Raw genomic sequence first — 19763 nt, 5'->3', positions numbered from 1 at the left:
AAATAGGAGGACATCATCAAAGACACCCTACACTCCAAATTGATCGAACCACCAAACAAAGCTGGGACCTATCAAGACCAACGATATGTAGACAAATCCAAATATTGCGCTTTTCATCAAAAATATGGGCACAATACAGATGACTGCTTTATAGCAAAGGACCTTCTTGAAAAACTAGCTCGCCAAGGTCTGCTAGACAAGTACATCGACAATCAAGGACAAAGACGAAACACGAAAGACCTCGGCCAACACTCTAAATCAAATAACAATCATAGAGACAAAGAAAAAAAGGTAAACAAAAATCCTAACCATCCCCACAGTGTTATTAATTGTATTTCTGGTGGCTTCACAGGTGGAGGGTGTAGCAACTCGGCCAAAAAGAGGTCCTATAGGATCATGTCAGTGACTAGTTCCGAGCCGACCTCAACCACCAATATAAACGTCCTAGACATCACATTCAATCCTTCAGATTGCAAAGCAATGAACAAAATCCTAGATGACCCTGTGGTTATATCACTTCAAGTCAGCAAGCCATTGGTAAAAAAAAGTCCTTATGGACCCAGGCAGCAGCGCAGATATACTGTTTTATTCCACATACCAAATAATGAAGTTAAGTGACAAAGCCCTACAACCATCTACCGGAGAATTGGTAAGTTTCGCAGGTGAGTGCGTTCCAATCCGATATTATATATGGTTACAAATGATACTAGGCAATTACCCTAATTATAAAACTCTAGATATTCAATATTTAGTTGTAAACTGCAAAAGCCCGTACAATATCATTTTAGGCAGACCCTCTCTAGATGATTTTGGTGCTATTGTCTCCATTATACATTTGTGTGGTAAGCTTTCTTCACAGGATAATAGAATTGTCACCATTCGCATTGACCAGAAAGAGGCTAAACAATGCTATAACGCGAGCCTTAAGGCAAATCCTCCAAAACAAGCTAACCAGTAATACACACAAGCAGTCTATAACTCGGAAAGTCTACCTGTTCTAGCAGACTTGGATCCTCAGACAAACCTACAAGACCCACCTATGTCTACAGACACCTTAACCAAAACAAAACTAGCAGACAATGAAGACAAGCATACCTACATTGGAAATGCATTGCAATGACAAAAAAAAGAACAACTTATCATATTACTACAACAAAATATTGATCTATTCACCTGGACCCAGTAGACATGCGAAGAATTGATTCGAACATCATCTGTCACAGGCTTGCAATCAATCTGGCAATCCGACCTATAGCCTAAAAGAAGCGACACATCGGCATAGACAAAAGGAAAGCATCCTTAGAAGAAACCCAAAAACTATTAAATGCTGGATTTATAAAGGAAATCAGATTCACAAGCTAGTTAGCAAACGTGGTTATGGTTAGAAAACACAACAGTAAGTGAAGGATGTGCGTGGACTATACCAACCTCAACAAGACATGTCCAAAGGACGTATATCCTCTACCTTGTATTGACAAATTACTTGATAGCTCATCTGGTTTTCAATATTTAAGTTTTATGGATGCTTATTCCGCCTATAACCAAATACTTATGTATTCGGCTGACTAGGATAAGACTGCCTTTATTACTAACCATGGTAACTTTTGTTATAAGGTTATGTCATTTGGACTCAAAAGCGCAGGTGTCACCTACCAAAGGCTAATGGATAAAATTTTTGCTAACCAAATCGTACGAAATATAGAGGTATATGTCGACAATATGGTAGCAAAAATCACGTCTGGAAGCAATCATACAAACAACCTACAAGAAATATTTCAACAACTGAAACTATACAACATGAAGATGAACCTAGACAAATGTGCTTTCGGAGTACATGGTGAAAAAATGTTAGGTTTTATGTTAACATGCCAAGGTATAGAAGTCAATCCAGAGAAATGTCAAGCCATAATAGAAATAAGGATCCCTAAATCAATCAAAGAAATCCAACAACTCACTGGCCGTTTAGCAGTGTTGTCACAGTTACTGATCACACCATTTTTTCAAAACACTAAGAAAGCAAAAAGAATTCATATGGTCAGAAGCATGCAAACAAGCCTTCATTGAGCTTAAAGCCATACTATCATCACGACAAATACTTTAGAAACCAGAGCATGGTAAACCTCTGTATTTATATTTATCTGTTACTAATCATGCTATTAGTTCTATTTTAGTGACAGAAACAGGTAAGCAGCAACAACCAGTATATTTTGTCAGCAAATCTCTTCAGAATGCTGAATTAAGACACTCAAAGTTAGGAAAACTAGCTCTAGCTCTTATAACAACAGCAAGGCATTTGAGACACTACTTCCAAAGCCACACTATCATAGTACAAACAGAGCACCCTCTAAAAAAAATCCTGACACGATCCAAACTAGTTGGAAGATTAATCAAATGGTTTATAGAGCTCTCAGAATACGGCATCCAATACCAAGCACGAGGGGCCATCAAGTCTTAGATCATGGCCGACTTCGTAGCAGAACCTATACTCGATGACTCCACCTCAAGTAATTAATGAGATATAGACATTATATGTTGATGGAGCTCCAAACATGCAAGACTCTGGAGCTGGCATATTGCTCAAAAATAGCAAAGGAACAACTACAGAACAATTTTTACAATCCACTTTTCATGTCAGCAATAACCAAGCAGAATACGAACCACTTATAGCCGGGCTAAGATTAGCTCACACCCTCGGAATGACACATATCAATGTCAAATGTGTCTCTCTACTGGTAGTACAATAAGTAACAGGTAATTTTCAGGTAAGAGATACACTATTAGAAAAATACAATTCCATTGTCAACAATCTCATCTCTTTCTTTTTGAAATTTGAAATATCCCATATACCTTGGGAACAAAACCGTCGAGCTGATATTCTATCAAAACTTGCCACTACTAGAAATCCAACCCATCAGCTGAGTTTATCACAACTAACACTGGACGAGCCCCGTGTCACACTAACGGCTGTTTTGAGTATTTCACAAGAAGAAGATTGGCAAGACCCATTCATTCAATACCTACAAACAGGAACAATACCTGAAAATATCCAGGGCAAAAGAAAATTCAAAAGGCAATCAAACTTCTTCACGATGATCGAAGCCGAGCTATATAATTGGGGGTTTACAAGACCTTTGTTAAAATTCTTAAACAACATAGACGCTAAGCTCGCCATAGATGAAGTCCATGAAGGAGTATGTGACACACACATAGGAGGCAGGAGCTTAGCATCCAAAATACTTAGAGCAGGATACTATTGGCATACAGTACAAAGAGATTGCATGAACAAGATCAAATTGCAACCAGTGCCAACGTCATGCCCCAACTATTCACAACCCATCCGAGCAATTACATATATTAGAAGTAAGCTGACCCTTTAGTAAGTAGGGGGTAGATATCCTCGGACCTTTCTCACAAGCACCAGGTTAGGTTAAATTTTTAATCACTGCTATAGATTATTTCACAAAATGGATAGAGACAATACCTTTAGCAAAAATTAATTCTGAAAAAATGATATCTTTTCTTTGGAAAAACATAATATGTAGATTCGGTATATCTCATTCCATTATTACTAATAACAGAAGACAATTCATTGATAAGAATTTCACAAACTCTTTAAAAAAAATTAAAATCACACATCAATTTTCATCTGTAGAACACCTTCAAACTAACGGGCTAGCTAAGGCAGCCAATAAGGTCATAATGTAGGCACTCCAAAAAAGTTTAGAATTCCAAGGGCCAATGGACCGAGCTTATTCTAGAAATTTTGTGGAGCTATAACACAACAAAATATTCATCAAGAAAAGAGTTTAAACTCGTATATGGTTCCAATGTCATGATACCAGTTGAAAAAAGGCAAACGATGAACAGCAACATTCAATGAAGAGGCAAATGCTGAACTCAGTACCACCGAGCTGGACTTAATCGAAGAAATCAGAGAACAAGCACTAACCCAACAACGCGCAACACAACTTGCTATAGCCTGAAAATACAACAAAAGATCAAGCCAAGGTCTTGTCATGAAGGAGACCTCGTCCTCCAAAAAATAGAAGAAGCACGGAAACCGCAAGGCCATGGCAAACTTGCTACAAATTAGGAAGGACCATTCTGAATATCCAAAGTTATCAGACAAGGAACATACAAATTACAAACTGAAGGTTGTAGTAGACTTAGAGAAGGGTGGGTTGAATCTATGCCTTTCTTTAAGTTACTGTAATAACCCTTTAAAGCAAACTTTCAATTCTGATTCTATTTGAACTTAGCAGCGAAAAGTTTATGAGACAATTTATTTTTGTCTCATGAATATCAGAAAACAGAACAGAGCAGAGAAGAGAGAAGCTGACACCATCATGTATCCTGGTTCAGTTGGCTGGTTCAGTTGCCTTGTGCAATGCAACCTACATCCAGTCTCCACCACAACAGTGGTGGAATTTCCACTATAGTTAAAGTATTACATACACCAATTTCACAGGATTGACACAATCCTTTCACTCTCAAGTTCTAACCTAACTTGACTTGGTTATGGTAATACCTAACTATTCACTCTTAGTGCTCACCCAACTAAGAAAGGGGTACCTCACAGGTACAAGATACAAGACTCAGATTCACCTAAAAAAATCTGAAATAACTCTAGGCTTTTCTCTCAAGTGTATCACTCAGCCTCTTTCCACTCATTTGGCTTTTACTTGAGCTCTCTCATTATGCCTTTTCACTTAAGAAATTACAGAAAGATAAGTATTAAAAGAAAGTTACAATCTGTAAAACATGAAGGAGATTGACTCTTTAACAGCCTTTTTGCTATGTGATAAAACCAGATTTGCTAGCCTATGATTCAGTTTTTTATTCTGACGGAATGCTCCTTTGACTAGGAATCGTTGTCCAGTTAGATGAACTTCTTCAAAGAGCTCTTCTCAGAACATACACCTCAAGAACATTGGTTTTCTCTCCTTGCTTCTGAATGATAAAAAATCTTCTTTTATCTCCTTGCATGTTACTGGGTTGCTCTCCCTAGGTCAACTTCTTGAGTTTTGTGCTTCACCAACCTACTATCTCACATTTTCTCATTAATCCTCAGAATAGAAACTTTGGTTCTGACCTTCTCTTGTTAACCGAAAGCCATAGGAAAGCAGAAATAGATATCTTCAATAGTAAACCCAGATTTTGGCTATTGAGTGGCTACTTGGTCCCCAAGATACACTTGTGACCGTAGATGCACAGCAGTGGAAGCAGAGATCATCTTTCCCATGTATCTCAGAATGGATAGGCAGAATGTTGAAGATGAAGAGAAGAAGATATGATGCATGTATAAGGAAATGGATTACCTTTTAGCTCTGCCTTAGCTTGATGTGGTTTGAAATGGTTTATTAGACTTATGCCTTTCAAGTTTAATCTTTTTCTTTCTTTTTTCTTTGGTGAACAGCTTAGGAGCTAAGCTTTCTCTTTCTTTCTTTGAGTTCTGACCAAAGCAGGAAGAAGTGTACATTGCTTTGGAAGCAACGATGGAGGGATTAGCTTGCTGAAATCAAGTCAGGCTTGGGTGGTTCTACTCAAGTTCAGCCCGTTTGTATTCTTTTTCTTATCTTCAGGCTTCTATTGATTTGTGGCCCACTAAGATAGAATGGCTTGCTTTGTATTGGGCTGCTGCAATGTATATCAATTTTGGCCTGCATTACTAAACCAAAATAATCAAAACTAATTAGTTAATTTGCCCAATAATCTAACTTTTGTCATAATCAATTATATTAGTTAATTTCTTAACTCAACACAAACATCACAAGGCAATGATGTACCAAGCACATGGAACATCTCTTCACTAAAAATACACTATACTTAAGTGTATAAGTCAAGACAAGGTGATGTATTTTTTTTCCTACTATTTGGATTTCATCCCTAAGTTGGATTTTGCCAAGAGAGGTTTTAACGAGGCACACCCCCTGTCCTTCAGACATGAAGGATGCAATTCAATAAAATACTATTTTTTGGTACTATATCTTATTCAATAAATTCAAACTGATCTATATGACATTCTTGCATACTAAAAAATAACATATCAATATGATACAAATCATGTAATTCAAAAGCCAAAATGTACTTCAATATAAAATGCACATTTTAAAAAAACCCTCTGCAACAATCTCACCGAGCTATAACTCGAAATCTATAAAGACGAGGGACAACAACAAACTCAACTCGACCATTATATCTTCAAACCATTCGCAAATATATTTCTAAATTAACATCTACATGCTAATTTATCTTATCTACAACCAAACATCAAAAGGCAAATTATATTAACATAACACGTTTTTCAAGTTCATCCAAACCGCACTTACAAAATGGAGTTCATCATCAGTTTCCACAAAATAAACATTGATAAATAAAAAAAATACAAAATACAATCCCAACGGCTTAAACTAACAAACACAATCATGGCACACCTACATTCTCATCCTCACCCTCCTAATCGTCATTAGCAAGCTCCCCGTTAATAATCACTTTGTAGGGATCCATAGCAGAAAATCACTTCTGATGCAATAAATTTGATCTTCTCCATTGCCTTGTCAAAACCAACCTAAAGCATTTCTAAACCATGATTGCCTTTACTTTCTTCAGCATTTTTCTTTTTAATGCTAAGCCTTACAATCCTGGTTCCCAAGTCAAATTAGCTTCAAGCTTCTTCTCTTTCTCCTCCAGCAGCCCAACCTTTTCCTTACTTCTCTCCAACTCTTTTCCTACTATAGCAAGCCATTTCAAGAGCCTTTTTCAACTCTTTCTCCATCACAACTTTCTCTTCAACAATCTTGTTCAACTTATCCTCATCCACTGTAATACTTTTATGTCTCAATTCTCAACTCCGCCTTATACACATTAGCCGAGCACCTATAACCTGCATAATGAAAGCATAGAGTTTAATCAATAGATCCATATACACCATTTTACAAATTCTTTATATACACACTTTACCTACAAATACTGATCTAAAACAACATCACTAGCATCATTCACAAGGTTAACGTCAGGGGGATGTTAGGCACATTCTTTAGAAAGCAACGTAAAGTGACATTGCTCATTCCACAATGACATTGTGTCACCCCTCCATGGAAACCATGCAACTCTCTCTTATTCATGGTAAAGGCCTCTACTTCATCCAACTCCATTTCTTTCACATCATCTTTCCTTTGCATAGTTAAGTCTATTACCTTATCCTTCAAGCATCAACCTTAAGCCTTCTCTTCTTCACGCTGACCTTTTTTCTCTGTGCTGATCAACCTCAGCCCCACTCTCAACTTTAATAACTGTTGTAGATCCTTCCTTCTCCACGTTCTTCGCCCTAAAAAATGCCTGTAAACTAGCTGTCGACACCTTAGGTGCTTTTTTTTTCTGTACAAATAGCAAGACAACTATGTTAATAATATATCATAATATGCTATACTCTACTACATATTCATTATTGTATTACCGCCTCCATATCTGTCTCACACGAAATCAACCTAGAAACAGCAAGTAATCTTGCAGAAAAAATATTATTAACCAAAAATTCAACTATCATCTCATTCCTATACACCATCCTATCCATGCCCAGAATGTGCTTCGGCTGAGGGTTCCAGTATAGAGAAAACCTCTCCATCTAAAACTCATCAAGATAAAATAGATACTAATCTTCAACCGACCTTACCTTCACATACATCTCTTTAAACCCTATAAAGGACAATTTATACAAGCTAAAAATAGCCCGATTTGGAATATTACTAAGATGAATCCAAATGCCTTTTCAGACACCTTTGGCTTGAAACAGTACAAGAAATACTTCTAGAGAAGGTTCTAATCAAGATATTTCATCAAAATTTCAAATCCTCTAACAAATGTCCAAGCATTAGGATAAAGTTGCGTTGGAGCACACCTCAACTAAGTCAGCACACCACATTGAAAAGAGGTAAATGGAAACTTTACATTTAGTTCAACCAACAAACATGTATACATATAAAAAAATTCGAAACCCTCTCCCCTTTGACATACACGATCAAAGACAAAAAACTCCATCTTTACACCTTCACCCTCTCTAACCCATTCTCGAGAAACTAGCTGTGCAATACTATTCTCACCATTAAACAAAGACACCCGTTCTTTAACAACTGCCGAAACCCATGAATAAGGATCACTCTCATCCCACACAAACTCCTCCTCAACAATAATATCACCTGAATCGCCTTCCTTTTTCTTTCTCTTATCTTTCACATCCTTTTCCTCTTTCCCTATGCTTTTCCTTTTCTCATCATTTTTTCCTTTATTGTCCCTTTCCCTTTCACATCCTTCTTCACCATACTCTTTTCACCAAATCACCAAACTTGTTTCTAAACAGCAAAAGCAAAAGCACATAAAAAAACTGAGAATAGATACATTGACTAACCTTTTTTTACTCATCTTCAAACAAGAGTAATAGATTTTCCTTCGGCCGAAAATGATTTTTCACATGGTCATTGAATCTTACCCACTTCAAACTTATTTTTCACCCAAATAACATACCCTAGCCATTCATGTAGCACGCATCACCACACGACACCAACTCCCCATGATAAACGGTCATGATAGCCTAGATCAAAGGAAAAATAACTGTTCAATTATCTTTTCCAATAAATATACTATCTTTTCATTACCTCAAATTGATTACATTTAACATTTCGTATATCAAACTAACGTTACCTGCCTTTTTTTTACTTATTTTGTTTCATACCAAATAATGTTATTTGCCAAAAAAAAAAGAAATAATAATATAAAAATAATAATCAATATATCTATATATATATAAATATACATATATACACATATCCATATGATAAGCTAATTTTTAACAATATATTTTGCAACTAATTTTCAAAACTGTGATCTTCCAACTCCAACACGTTAAGTTTAGGAGGCTACACCTTCCATCACAAACATGCCGATTTATAACTCGGAACTTTCAAAGGAAGCTCAACCTGTTTTCGCAGAAGAGTCCACAGGTTAAACTTGGGAGCTATGATTCGTTCTATACAATTCGGTCGCAACACTCCCTATAAATTGGCACATAAAGCATGTGCACATTTCAGTTACAGAAAGATACTGCATTTCCAGTAAAACCTTATGAGAATCATCTAAAAAATAGGCCAGTAACATAATGGCCCTATAGCACGTTCAAACTAAAAATCTATAAAGGAAGAAACCCTAAGAATAGCCAGGTACCTTATTCACTTTGAATGGAAATATACTCATCTCACTCTCTTTCTAACTTGAGTGTTGGAGTGCCTTTGCAGGTGCTCACCGCCGCTATTCTTAAGAAGCCGACGTATACCTCATCCAGCCCAAAGAAAAGCGAGTTTAAGTACTAAGCAGGATGAGCTATACCTTAATGCCGGCTATCTACGCAAGAACAAAACCTAATAATTTCTTTTGTCAACTTTGGAAAGAATTAATTTGGCCTAAACATTAAGACAATTCGAAGTGATAATGGACTTAAATTTCTCATGCCTACTTTTTGCAATTCCACTAGCATTGTTTACCAAAGAACATATGTAAAAACTGCTCAACAAAAGGAAATTATTGAGAAGAAACACTAACATATCCTTGTAATGACAAGAGCACTCATTTTTCACTTAAACTTACCAAATGATATTGAAATTATGCGACTACTCATGTCATTTATTTAATAAATAAACTACCCCATGCTCTTTTATAAAATTAGTCACCTCATCAAATTTTACACCAACACTTGCCTCTAATTTCACTCCTACGAGTTTTTGAATGTTTAGCCTATGCCAAAATCTCACTACTGAAAGAAAGAAATTGGATCTAGAAAAGAGGTCACATTTCTGACATTTAGGGAGGGAACTAAAAGTTTCATTTTTTAGTCATTTTCAAAAAAAAATCTTTCAACAAATGTAAAGTTTTATGAAGATCTTTTTCCTTTCCATGCATATAGTAACCAAAGTCAGACACTTAACTCCAACAACAATTAGCAAGACCCACTCCAATACATACACTTTTTTCATGATCCAGTCATTTTTGATATGCATAATTAAGAGGTCCCTCATTTGCATCCACGCACACCCACTGGCATTGCATCAAGGTGAGTACGACATGCATCATCTAATCATCAAGACATTATTGAACCTCTACCACAAGTTACTCTACTAAGAAGATCAACAAGAGAAAGAAGGCCCTTAACCTATCTTCGAGATTTTCAAGTTATGAGTCTTTTTACAACCTTACCTAACAAGTATCCCATCCCACAATTTTTGTCATACGATCTACTTTTAGCATCTCGTCGCACCTTCTCCATACTCATCTCCACTGATAAAGAGCCAAAGTACTATGAAGAAGCAACAAGTCATGTGGAATAGAGGAATGCTATTAAAGAAGAATTAACTGATCTTCTACCTGGAAAAAGGGTGATAGACTACAAGTGGATTTTCAAACTCAAGCACAACCCTGATGATAGCATTGATAGGTACAAATCCTGACTCTTAGCGAAAAGCTTTACTCAGGTTCCAATAATTGACTATCTCAACCCTTTCATCCCACTTTTTAAACTTAGCACGTTGCAAATTATGTTAGTGCTTGCTGCCACAAAGGGATGTTTTGAAATAAATTGATGTCAACATAGCTTTTCTTAGGAGAAGGAGGTGTATATGTGTGTTCTGCCAAATTCTGCTTCCAAGATGCAAAAGTCGCTCTATGGGATCAAATAAGCAAGTTGCCAATGGAACAACAAGCTCAAATTTGTCTTGCTCTAGGATGGTTATGTACAATTCAAATTTGACCACAGTTTATTCACAGAGTCACAGAAGAGTGACATCACTGCCTTGTCGATTACATAAATGATGTAATATTGGCAAGGAACGATATGAAGAAAATTGAATATATCAAAGCTTTTCTGCATGCACAGTTCAGAATTAAGGATATTAGTGACCTTAAATTCTTTTTTGGAATAGAGGTTGCTAGGAGCAAGAAGGGAGTTGCCTTGTATAAATGAAAGTACGTCTTAGATTTCCTTAAGGAATCAAGGATGGAAGATTGCAAACTGGCTTCTACTCCAATTGATTATGGTGCCAAGTTGACAAAAGATACAATGTTTTTTCCCTAACAATGTTAGGGTATAGAAAGCTAGTTGGTAAACTTCTATATATTGCTAATACAAGACTAGATATTAATTATACCATTGGAAAACTTAGTCAATTTCTTGAGGAACTAACTTCCTTGCACCTCAAGGCAGCACAAAGAATTTTAAAGTACATTAAGTTAGCACCCGCAACTAGCTTTTCCCTGCATAATATGATTTGCTAGTTACTGTGTTCAATGACTGGGATTGGGCTACTTGTTCAGATTCGAGAAGATATTGCTTCTACGTTAGGAGTGCTATTATGTCATCGAAAATGAAGAAATAAACCACTATGGCGTCCTTATCAGCCGAAACTAAGTATAGGGTACTAGCATCTGCTACCGAGAGGCTATTTGGATAAAGAAGATTCTCAAGGATTTGAGGATTGAGTTAGATCAACCCATTAGTCTTTACTATAATAGCCAAGCTGCTATTCATATAGTCACCAATCCAATGTTCTACAAACAGACCAAGCATATCGAGGTGGATTATCACGTTGTAAGAGATAAAATTTTGGAGAAGCTCATCTATCTTATGCCCATTTCGAAACACAAGCATATTGCAAACCTACTAATTAAGTCTTTAGCTCCTAGAATTTTTTCGACACTATTTGGCAAGTTAGGGTTGCAAGATGTTTTCACTTCGAACTTGAGTAAAGGTGTGTACCTGAGTAATATGCTGAGAATGAGATTCCTTCTTTAGTATAGTTGAATTAGATAGTAATGAATCATCTAGTTAGTTAAAATATTTATTAGAGTAGTTATCGTGTGTCTGCATGTGCATGGACATTTGTGTTAGTAGATTACCCTCTCTATCTTTGTCGACGCACATGCAGACACAAATGTACAAAAAGCATTTTCACAATTGTGCTTCAGTGAAGCTCAATGAAAAAATCCCCTCTTTGCAAGCACATAAGTGAAAAACTGAAGAAATAAAAAATGATGAAGCTCTGCTGTGAATCAACGCTCAAGGATCTGACTTGGAGCCAAAGTAAGAATACACGGTTCAGATTCAAGAGGCAAGATGAAAAAGGTTGAAAGAGAAGATTGAAGGTATGGTTGCATGTTTGATTCAGTCACTGCTTCTACCCTGTCTCTCTTCTGTCACGCCGCTGCTACGTCTGATTTTTGGGAGAAGAAGACCAACAAATGCTGAAGCAAGTTTCAAATCCTAGAAGCTTCACTCCTCTATTAAATGGGTGAACGGCCAAAGATTGAGGCAAGGAGTGAGAGCACACGTTTGGGTTTCCATAGATCACTGAGCTGTTTATTCTTCTCCTTCATGGTTTTCATTGAGTATCTCATTTTTTCAGTTTAGTCTTTCTGTATTTCAATGGTAAAAGACAAAATGTTGAGGTTTGTAAAAAAAAAGCCATTGAGTGGTAAAAGGCAAGGAGTTAAACTTGGAGAAAGAAAAAGCCATAGTTATTTCAGAAATTATTTGTAAGTTTTTCTGTTTTGTTGTCATGATCCTGAGGAAATTTTCTTACAAGTTGGGTTAGCACTTTGCTATTGAAAAGTTAGGGTGAGTTCCTAGTCAAGTCTTGTTTGAGTTAGAAACTGAACTTGTCCCAGATAGAATTAGGTAGAATCCTAGAGAGAATTGGTGAATATAATTCTGTTGAAAGATAATAAAATTTCGTCACTGATGTGATGGAGACTGGTTGTAGGCTATATTACATTGAGTAGCTGAAACAGGATACATCTGTGTGTCATTATTATTTTTCTTCTCTATTTCTGGTTCTGCATTATAGGAGACAAAACTGAAGTATCTCCTGATTCTTCTATTCAGCAACACTTCTTCATAATACACCTTTCATGTAACTCTGTTTTGGTTCTTACCGCATCAAGAGACAAAATTATAATCTTTCCTGTTTTCTACTCAAAGTATCACAACTGAATTCAAGATTTAAAGCAAAATAAAAGAAAGTGAAAGATTCAACTTCTCCTCTTTTAGCCCCTGATAATCTTCAAAGGTAAAGACGAGGAGGTAAAGATGGTGAAATTCAAAATGAGGTTGTTTTGAAAATGTAACCTGATTTATCTATTTTACTAATCGTAAATATTTAACTATTATAGGTGTGAATTAATTTCTAGTGGAGTATTTAATGTTATTGAATAACAAAAATAAACGTTAAAAATAAAATTATGTATTAAAATTAGTGGGTGACTAAAATAATTTTTAAAAGATTTGCGGACTAATTTGGTAATTACAAAGGAAAATCAGTCTCAATTAGATTAATTATTAATTTTCATTAGGGTGTATATGGTTCGGCCCAATTCAAAATATTTTAGGAATTAATTTGGTGTGATTTCACCATGTCTAGGATTGAATAAAAATCTCAAAAATAGATTTGGTTATTGTTTCGGGTCGAGTCTAGGTCGAGACGAACCTGATTTTACTCGATTCATGTACACCCTAAGAGGATTAAAAAAGATATATATATTTTAAATTAATTTTAATATTATGTTATATTAGTTATAAATTTATTGTTTTATTTTTAATCACATTTGTTAAATTAAAAAATAAATAAAAGAAGTATTAAATTAAAATTTATGGATAAATTAAAGTTGAAATATAAATATGCCAACGAATTTCCATTTATAAAGGAAGTCATTTTCACACTTTAACTCGTGTGTTAGTATTATTTCAATCCTTTTGTTGCACCGAGATGACGCGTCCTTCTCCTTAGTACCGCCACCGTCACCATCACCAATACTGAAATCGAAATAGAGCGACAAGGATAACAATGGCGGCTTGCTTGACCTTCACGGTGTCGCAAGATGGAAGCGGCGACTTCCAAACGGTGCAGGACGCCATCGACGCCGTCCCTCTCAGCAACACTCGCCGGACCGTCATTCGCGTGTCGCCGGGAATCTACCTTCAGCCGCTTTATGTCCCTAAGACAAAGAATTTCATCACTCTTGCTGGCCTCACTCCCGAGGATACTCTTCTTACCTGGAACAACACTGCTTCCAAAATCGATCACCATCAAGTAAGTAATGCCACTCCTCTTCATAGATCTTTTCCTCATTTACTGTATTGTGTATCTGTCAAATCAAAATTCAAATTTTTTAATGGCTATGTCTCAAAATCTTACAAATTTATTTTTCATTCTTCAATGGTGGATTTTGTTGCAGCCTGCTAGGGTGATAGGGACAGGGACATTTGGTTGTGGAACTGCAATTGTAGAAGGGGAGGACTTCATTGCTGAGAATATTACTTTTGAGAATTCTTCCCCTCAGGTAATGCACTAATGCTCTTGTTGAATTAAATCTCACTGTTTATTTGAGGTTCTTTCTTGTGCTACTTTCTTTAATTTGGCATCAAATTCCTGAAAACCATTGGTTTGGTAAATGAGCACAAGTGTGTGTAGTTGATACAAAATTGATTAATAGGAATATTTTGTTTCTTCATAAGGATGAATTGACATATTTTGCTACTGGGAAAATATACTGTAAATTCATTAGATACAAAAGCAGTAGCGATTGATGTTTGTTCCACTAGGTACAGTCTGATCTATATATAGATCAGGTGACACCATAAGGTGTTAATATTCAACTTAAACCCTGAATCATGAATTCATTATATTATTGTCTCATTAGCATCTTCTTGAGCTTTTTTTGCCTAGTATATAGTGCTTATGGATTTTCCTTCTTCTGGTAGGGTTCAGGGCAAGCAGTGGCAATTAGGGTAACAGCAGATCGATGCGCCTTCTACAATTGCAGGTTCCTTGGATGGCAGGTAGCTCCATGTCTTGATGCATTTTTTTGTATAGGTTAGAAGCTTCATGAAGTTGTTTATGAAATATACTTTAGTTAAATTACATTAAAACTTTGAGAATTCACTTCTGATTCAAGAATGGATTGATCAATGTCTATTATCTTGATGGATGAGTTCTTTGTGTAAGTTATGATCGTCACTAAATGATATCTTGATGCGATGATTAGCAGATTGGTTGGTCTTATCATCGGTTCATGCATTCATTGCATTCATGAAATTGGTGCAGGACACACTGTACTTACACTATGGAAAACAATATTTGAAAGATTGCTATATTGAAGGTAGTGTCGACTTTATCTTTGGCAATAGCACTGCTCTCTTGGAACACTGTCATATTCACTGCAAGTCTGAAGGGTTCATTACAGCACAGAGCCGAAAGTCTTCACAGGAAACAACTGGCTATGTATTCTTGAGGTTTGTAACTGACCACTGTCTAGTGTTAACAATCTCTTTGTCGCGCCTAGTACCGTGTTTTTAGTGTATAATAATAACTCATAAGAAGCTCCCAACTAGTTCAATCCAGTAAAGAATCAGCAGTCTGGAAGCAATAAGGGCAGTTTTTTTTGCAGTCGTCATTCTTGTTATGGGCAGAGAAGTGTACAATAACTGAGATTCTTAGTTTAGGAGCATGCTACTAGAGTTTAATGAAGATCACCCTTATAAGGATGGCAGTTTGAGTGTTGGTTTCCCTCCCATTGCTTTAGCCATAAGCTATGGCAGCTCCAGCTCGAAACCACGGGGGCCCGCCCTGCGAGGCCAGAGTGGGATCAGCGGTCAGCCCCCATTCGAATTACGTTAGAGGGTCTTTCGCTTTTGCCTGATTTAGAGAGATATTACAAGTCCTCTGTCCCAGCCACCTTTTCCTAAGGCCTAAGGCCGTGCTTGATTTCAGACTTGACCACTTCCTTCGAACTTACTGCCTCCCCTACCGGTACCGGGTTTTTAAAAGAGCTAGAAATAAATAGTAAATCAATCAAATTCAAATTATTAAAAAGTCAAGAAAAGAATAAAGAATAGATACTAGATCTCGTGCAATATAAGGCGGATCTAGGGTTGGTTGGAGTATCCAACCTAACAGTTCTATAGCCTCTACCTATTGAGTTCCCTCTCCTGGGGTTCAAGAGTTGCTTTCAGAGCCCTTGATTGAGATCTCCGTCTCATCACGAACTCATAAAGACAGCGATCAACCTCTCTTTTCTATTCTTTGGCAGATTACTTGCTCCAGGAATGCTTGCTGTCAGCAGTTATTGCATTCCAGATATCACACATTTTTGCATGATTTTGAAAATTTTCAGGTGTGAGGCAAATTGTGAATACATGAACATACTCATGTCCTTTATGCTAATAAGGGTTTATATATTAGGTGATATTGAATAGTAATTAGTAAATAAGCATATAATTAAGGTGTGAATAGTTTAGGCAATTTAGAAAATTATGTTATAAGTAATTAGTGGAGATTGTGAGTGGACAATTAAGATTGCCACAAGAACCTGAATTATGTATTAGAATCTCATACTACTTCCTTGTAATTAGATACTGCCTCATTTGTTTTTTGGATACAACATAGCTGCACCCTGTTCAATTTCATGTTCCTCAACTTTGTATCACGTTTGCTTTACCTGTGTCAATGGTACTGTAACTACTTCCAAGTCATTTATCTATGGATGCTTATCATCTATTATTCAATTATGGATAAATTTGATCTCTCCTTTTTTTCCCCCTCGAATTGATTTTCTATAAAATCACGTCTGGCAAAAACTTTTTATAAATTATAAATTTTATGAGTAATGTCTCTTGTGCCTTCGCAGATGTGTTATCACAGGTAATGGAGAAAAATCTTATGCATATCTTGGACGGCCGTGGGGCCCTTTTGGAAGGGTGGTCTTTGCATACACTTACATGGATCATTGTATAAAGCATGTTGGTTGGGATAACTGGGGAAAAGTTGAGAACGAGAGAAGTGCTTGCTTTTATGAATACAGGTATCTCTGGCAGATTACATTTTGCACTGGTTTATACTTTGCAAGATCATTATCTTAAGAGTATGGTTAATTTCGGTACTTGACTGCTTCAGTATCACCAAAAAATATAGTTAAGATGTTTGATCTGAATCAAGAATGGATAGTTTTCAATTATTGTCTCTCTCCTAGGTCAAGTCTTACTTTCGTGATTACAAATACCCTATTAAAATAATTAGTCATTTTGTCAACCGAAGCTTTGTTTGTTGTGGGAGTACATCTAGTGGGTAGTTTATAATCCTCCCCTATTTGGCCTTACTTTGAGGAAATATTCATGTTAGTGGCTGAATCAATTGTTGTTCCTTTATTATGGTGATCTCTAGGTGGCATTCATGAAAAATAAGTTCAAACTACTCTTCCAAGGTGACATTCTGTTACTATCACACTTAATTCAATGGTCTTTGGACACGTTTTCGGAAACTCTAGAAACTAAATTTGAACATGTTCATCATTCAATGATATAATATAATGCAACAAATCAATGAGGACACAACAAACATGAATCATAAATGAAATCAAGGACCGATATGTATCGCATTTTGCAGCATTAGCGACCAAAAGTCGAACTTTAAAATGCAGGGACTAAAATGACTCACGTGTATACTGCAGGTGTTTTGGACCTGGTTGCAGTCAATCGAGACGAGTAACATGGTGTAGAGAATTGTTGGATGAAGAAGCAGAGCAGTTCCTCATGCATCCTTTCATAGACCCGGATCCCGAAAGGCCTTGGCTTGCTCAAAGAATGGCCTTGAAGGTTCCATATACAGCATAGGACAATGCTCCAAACAGTTGTTGATCATGCATATTCCATGCTCACTGTCTTGCATGTTTAAAAAGAAAAATGTGTCAAATGCTTAATTGGAAGTAAGTCATTGTACTTTTATTCCTATAAGAGATTGCTTAGGAGATTAATATTTCCTGCATCGGTGTGTATATTATATGGTCCATATCTTTGTTACTATGTACTAGTATATTGGTCACATTGTTAATCTATAGAACGCACAAGGATTGTAAGTGAATAATTTTCATAGTTTTGCACATCGTTTTTTGTTTGACTGATAACCCTGGTTATGAATCATTAGAAGTTAAGTTGACGAATTAATTAAAGGTAATTTTCTAAAACAAAAATTGTAATATGTGTTTTTCAATCATTTTTAAAAAATTTACATGAAATTGCACATAACAACACTGGTTTTTTATTTTTTAGAATAGAATAGATACATTAAATTGGATATACTAAAACGTGATTGATACTTCAACGATAAACATTGTTCTAAACTATATACTAACTATACTAAAAATTAATTCTAAAATAATTTAAGAACAATATACATTTTGGTGTCTAACCAATCCTCCTATAAATAAGGAGTTAGTTACCCCGACACATTTGATTGTTATTACTTATTAGAGGAATTAAATTGAGTTAGAAAAACCAAATGATTTAACTATGATAAAACAGTAAAACTATTTCAGAAACTTACAAGAATTTTCAAAAAACTCATTTTACAATTTGTTCTGTTTTTCCAAACCACCAAATTCTTGAATTCGTCCAAGCAAAGAAAATAAAAAATTGAGAACAAAGGATAAAAAGTTTAAAAAACAGACGTGATATGATCATATCAGAAGGAAATTGTATCAGCAAGAAATTAAATATTTTGGTTCAAGCATCTTTTCTTTGTCTTTCTTCTCCAATATACATATTTGTCTTTCTTCTCCAATAATATGTATATCCAAACTAAGAAAGTTGAACATAGTCATTAATTTCCCACATTTCATATGAAGTCACGACGACCAGAGATTCAAATTTTTTTTTTCACTTTTGTTTTTTTTTCCCAACTATTACTTTTGTTTGTGGGCAATAACAGAGTTAGCAATGGGGTGGTTTGGAAAAATGAAAAAAATTGCAAACTAGAATTGTTTTTAAAAAGTTTAATTATTCTGTAGGTTTCTAAAATTTTATTAAATTTTTAATTAGATCTTTATATTTTTTTTCTTTTTAATTGGGTCTCTATTGATGAAATCTGTTATGAGCTGCAGATTTTTTGGTGAACAATAAAAATTCTGCTATGCAAGCTAAAGAAAGGAGAAATGTGTCTATTGCGTTAGTGGAGAAATCACATATTTACAGAGACAAAAGGTACAACTATATATAACCAAAAAAGAAAAGAAGAAAGAAAAAAAATTTATACTAGCTACCTCTTCATATTCTATTATACAACTATCATCTACTAGTGTCACACGATACCCGATAAATAGAGAATACTGGGAGTACTAGTAGTATTCATACATTAATAGCCTCCCTTAGTATTCATACATTAATAAATGTACAAATTATACATTCCAAACTTACTACATATCTCTTCAAAAGGACCTGGTAGAAGTGCCTTTGTAAGGATATTAGCAAGTTGTTCTCTTGATGGAATTGGCATGAGCTTTAAAGAATCGTCTTGAACTTTCTCTCTAACTTTGTGACAATCAATCTCAATGTGTTTCATCCTTTCATGAAACACTGGGTTAGTCACAATATATCTAGCACATTGGTTGTCACAAAATAATGTCATAGCTAGGGCCTGGTAATTTAATTTTGAAGTCATTCAAGATATACATAAACCAAATTCCTTCACAAGTTGCAAGAGCCATAGCTTGATACTCTGCTTCCGAAGATGACCGAGCAACTATTTACTGTTTTTACTTTTTCAGGACACCAAAAATCTTCCATGAAAGAAGCAATATCCGGTCACTGATCTTCAGGTATCCGGACATGTACCCTAATCAGAACCTGAGAAACCACGGAAGGATAAGTCACAAACAGACTCAAAAAGTAATCTTTT

The 19763-nt window shown here is 35.7% G+C and overlaps 1 protein-coding gene across 4 annotated transcripts; it reads left to right on the top strand.

The window, feature by feature from the left end:
• The first annotated feature begins 13734 nt into the window (after nucleotides 1-13734).
• LOC112716375 (pectinesterase 31) lies at nucleotides 13735-17970 on the top strand. Of its 4 annotated transcripts, none has more exons than XM_072205393.1 (7): nucleotides 13740-14126; nucleotides 14272-14376; nucleotides 14798-14875; nucleotides 15141-15328; nucleotides 16723-16896; nucleotides 17256-17295; nucleotides 17542-17970. In XM_072205393.1, exons 1-6 carry the CDS (start codon nucleotides 13881-13883, stop codon nucleotides 17266-17268), a joined length of 804 nt encoding a protein of 267 aa, XP_072061494.1. In that variant the 5' UTR covers nucleotides 13740-13880; the 3' UTR covers nucleotides 17269-17295; nucleotides 17542-17970. The 4 variants fall into 4 exon arrangements, with proteins under 4 accessions (XP_025624066.1, XP_072061494.1, XP_025624067.1 ...); XM_025768282.3 differs by having other exon boundaries at nucleotides 14798-14909; nucleotides 15085-15328; XM_025768281.2 differs by lacking the exon at nucleotides 17256-17295 and having other exon boundaries at nucleotides 13735-14126.
• Nucleotides 17971-19763: the final 1793 nt, after the last annotated feature.

Source organism: Arachis hypogaea, chromosome 10 (assembly GCF_003086295.3).
Source record: "Arachis hypogaea cultivar Tifrunner chromosome 10, arahy.Tifrunner.gnm2.J5K5, whole genome shotgun sequence".
Classification (NCBI taxonomy): domain Eukaryota; kingdom Viridiplantae; phylum Streptophyta; class Magnoliopsida; order Fabales; family Fabaceae; genus Arachis; species Arachis hypogaea.
This window is presented reverse-complemented; position numbering and strand designations above follow the sequence as displayed.

Coding starts and splice junctions, on each gene's coding strand:
- LOC112716375 (XM_025768280.3), top strand. CDS start 13,881: ATGGCGGCTTGCTTGACCTTCACGGTGTCGCAAGATGGAAGCGGCGAC. Junction 14,910..15,084: donor TGATGCATTTTTTTGTATAG/GTTAGAAGCTTC, acceptor GATGATTAGCAG/ATTGGTTGGTCTTATCATCG. Junction 16,897..17,541: donor GCTTGCTTTTATGAATACAG/GTATCTCTGGCA, acceptor TGTATACTGCAG/GTGTTTTGGACCTGGTTGCA.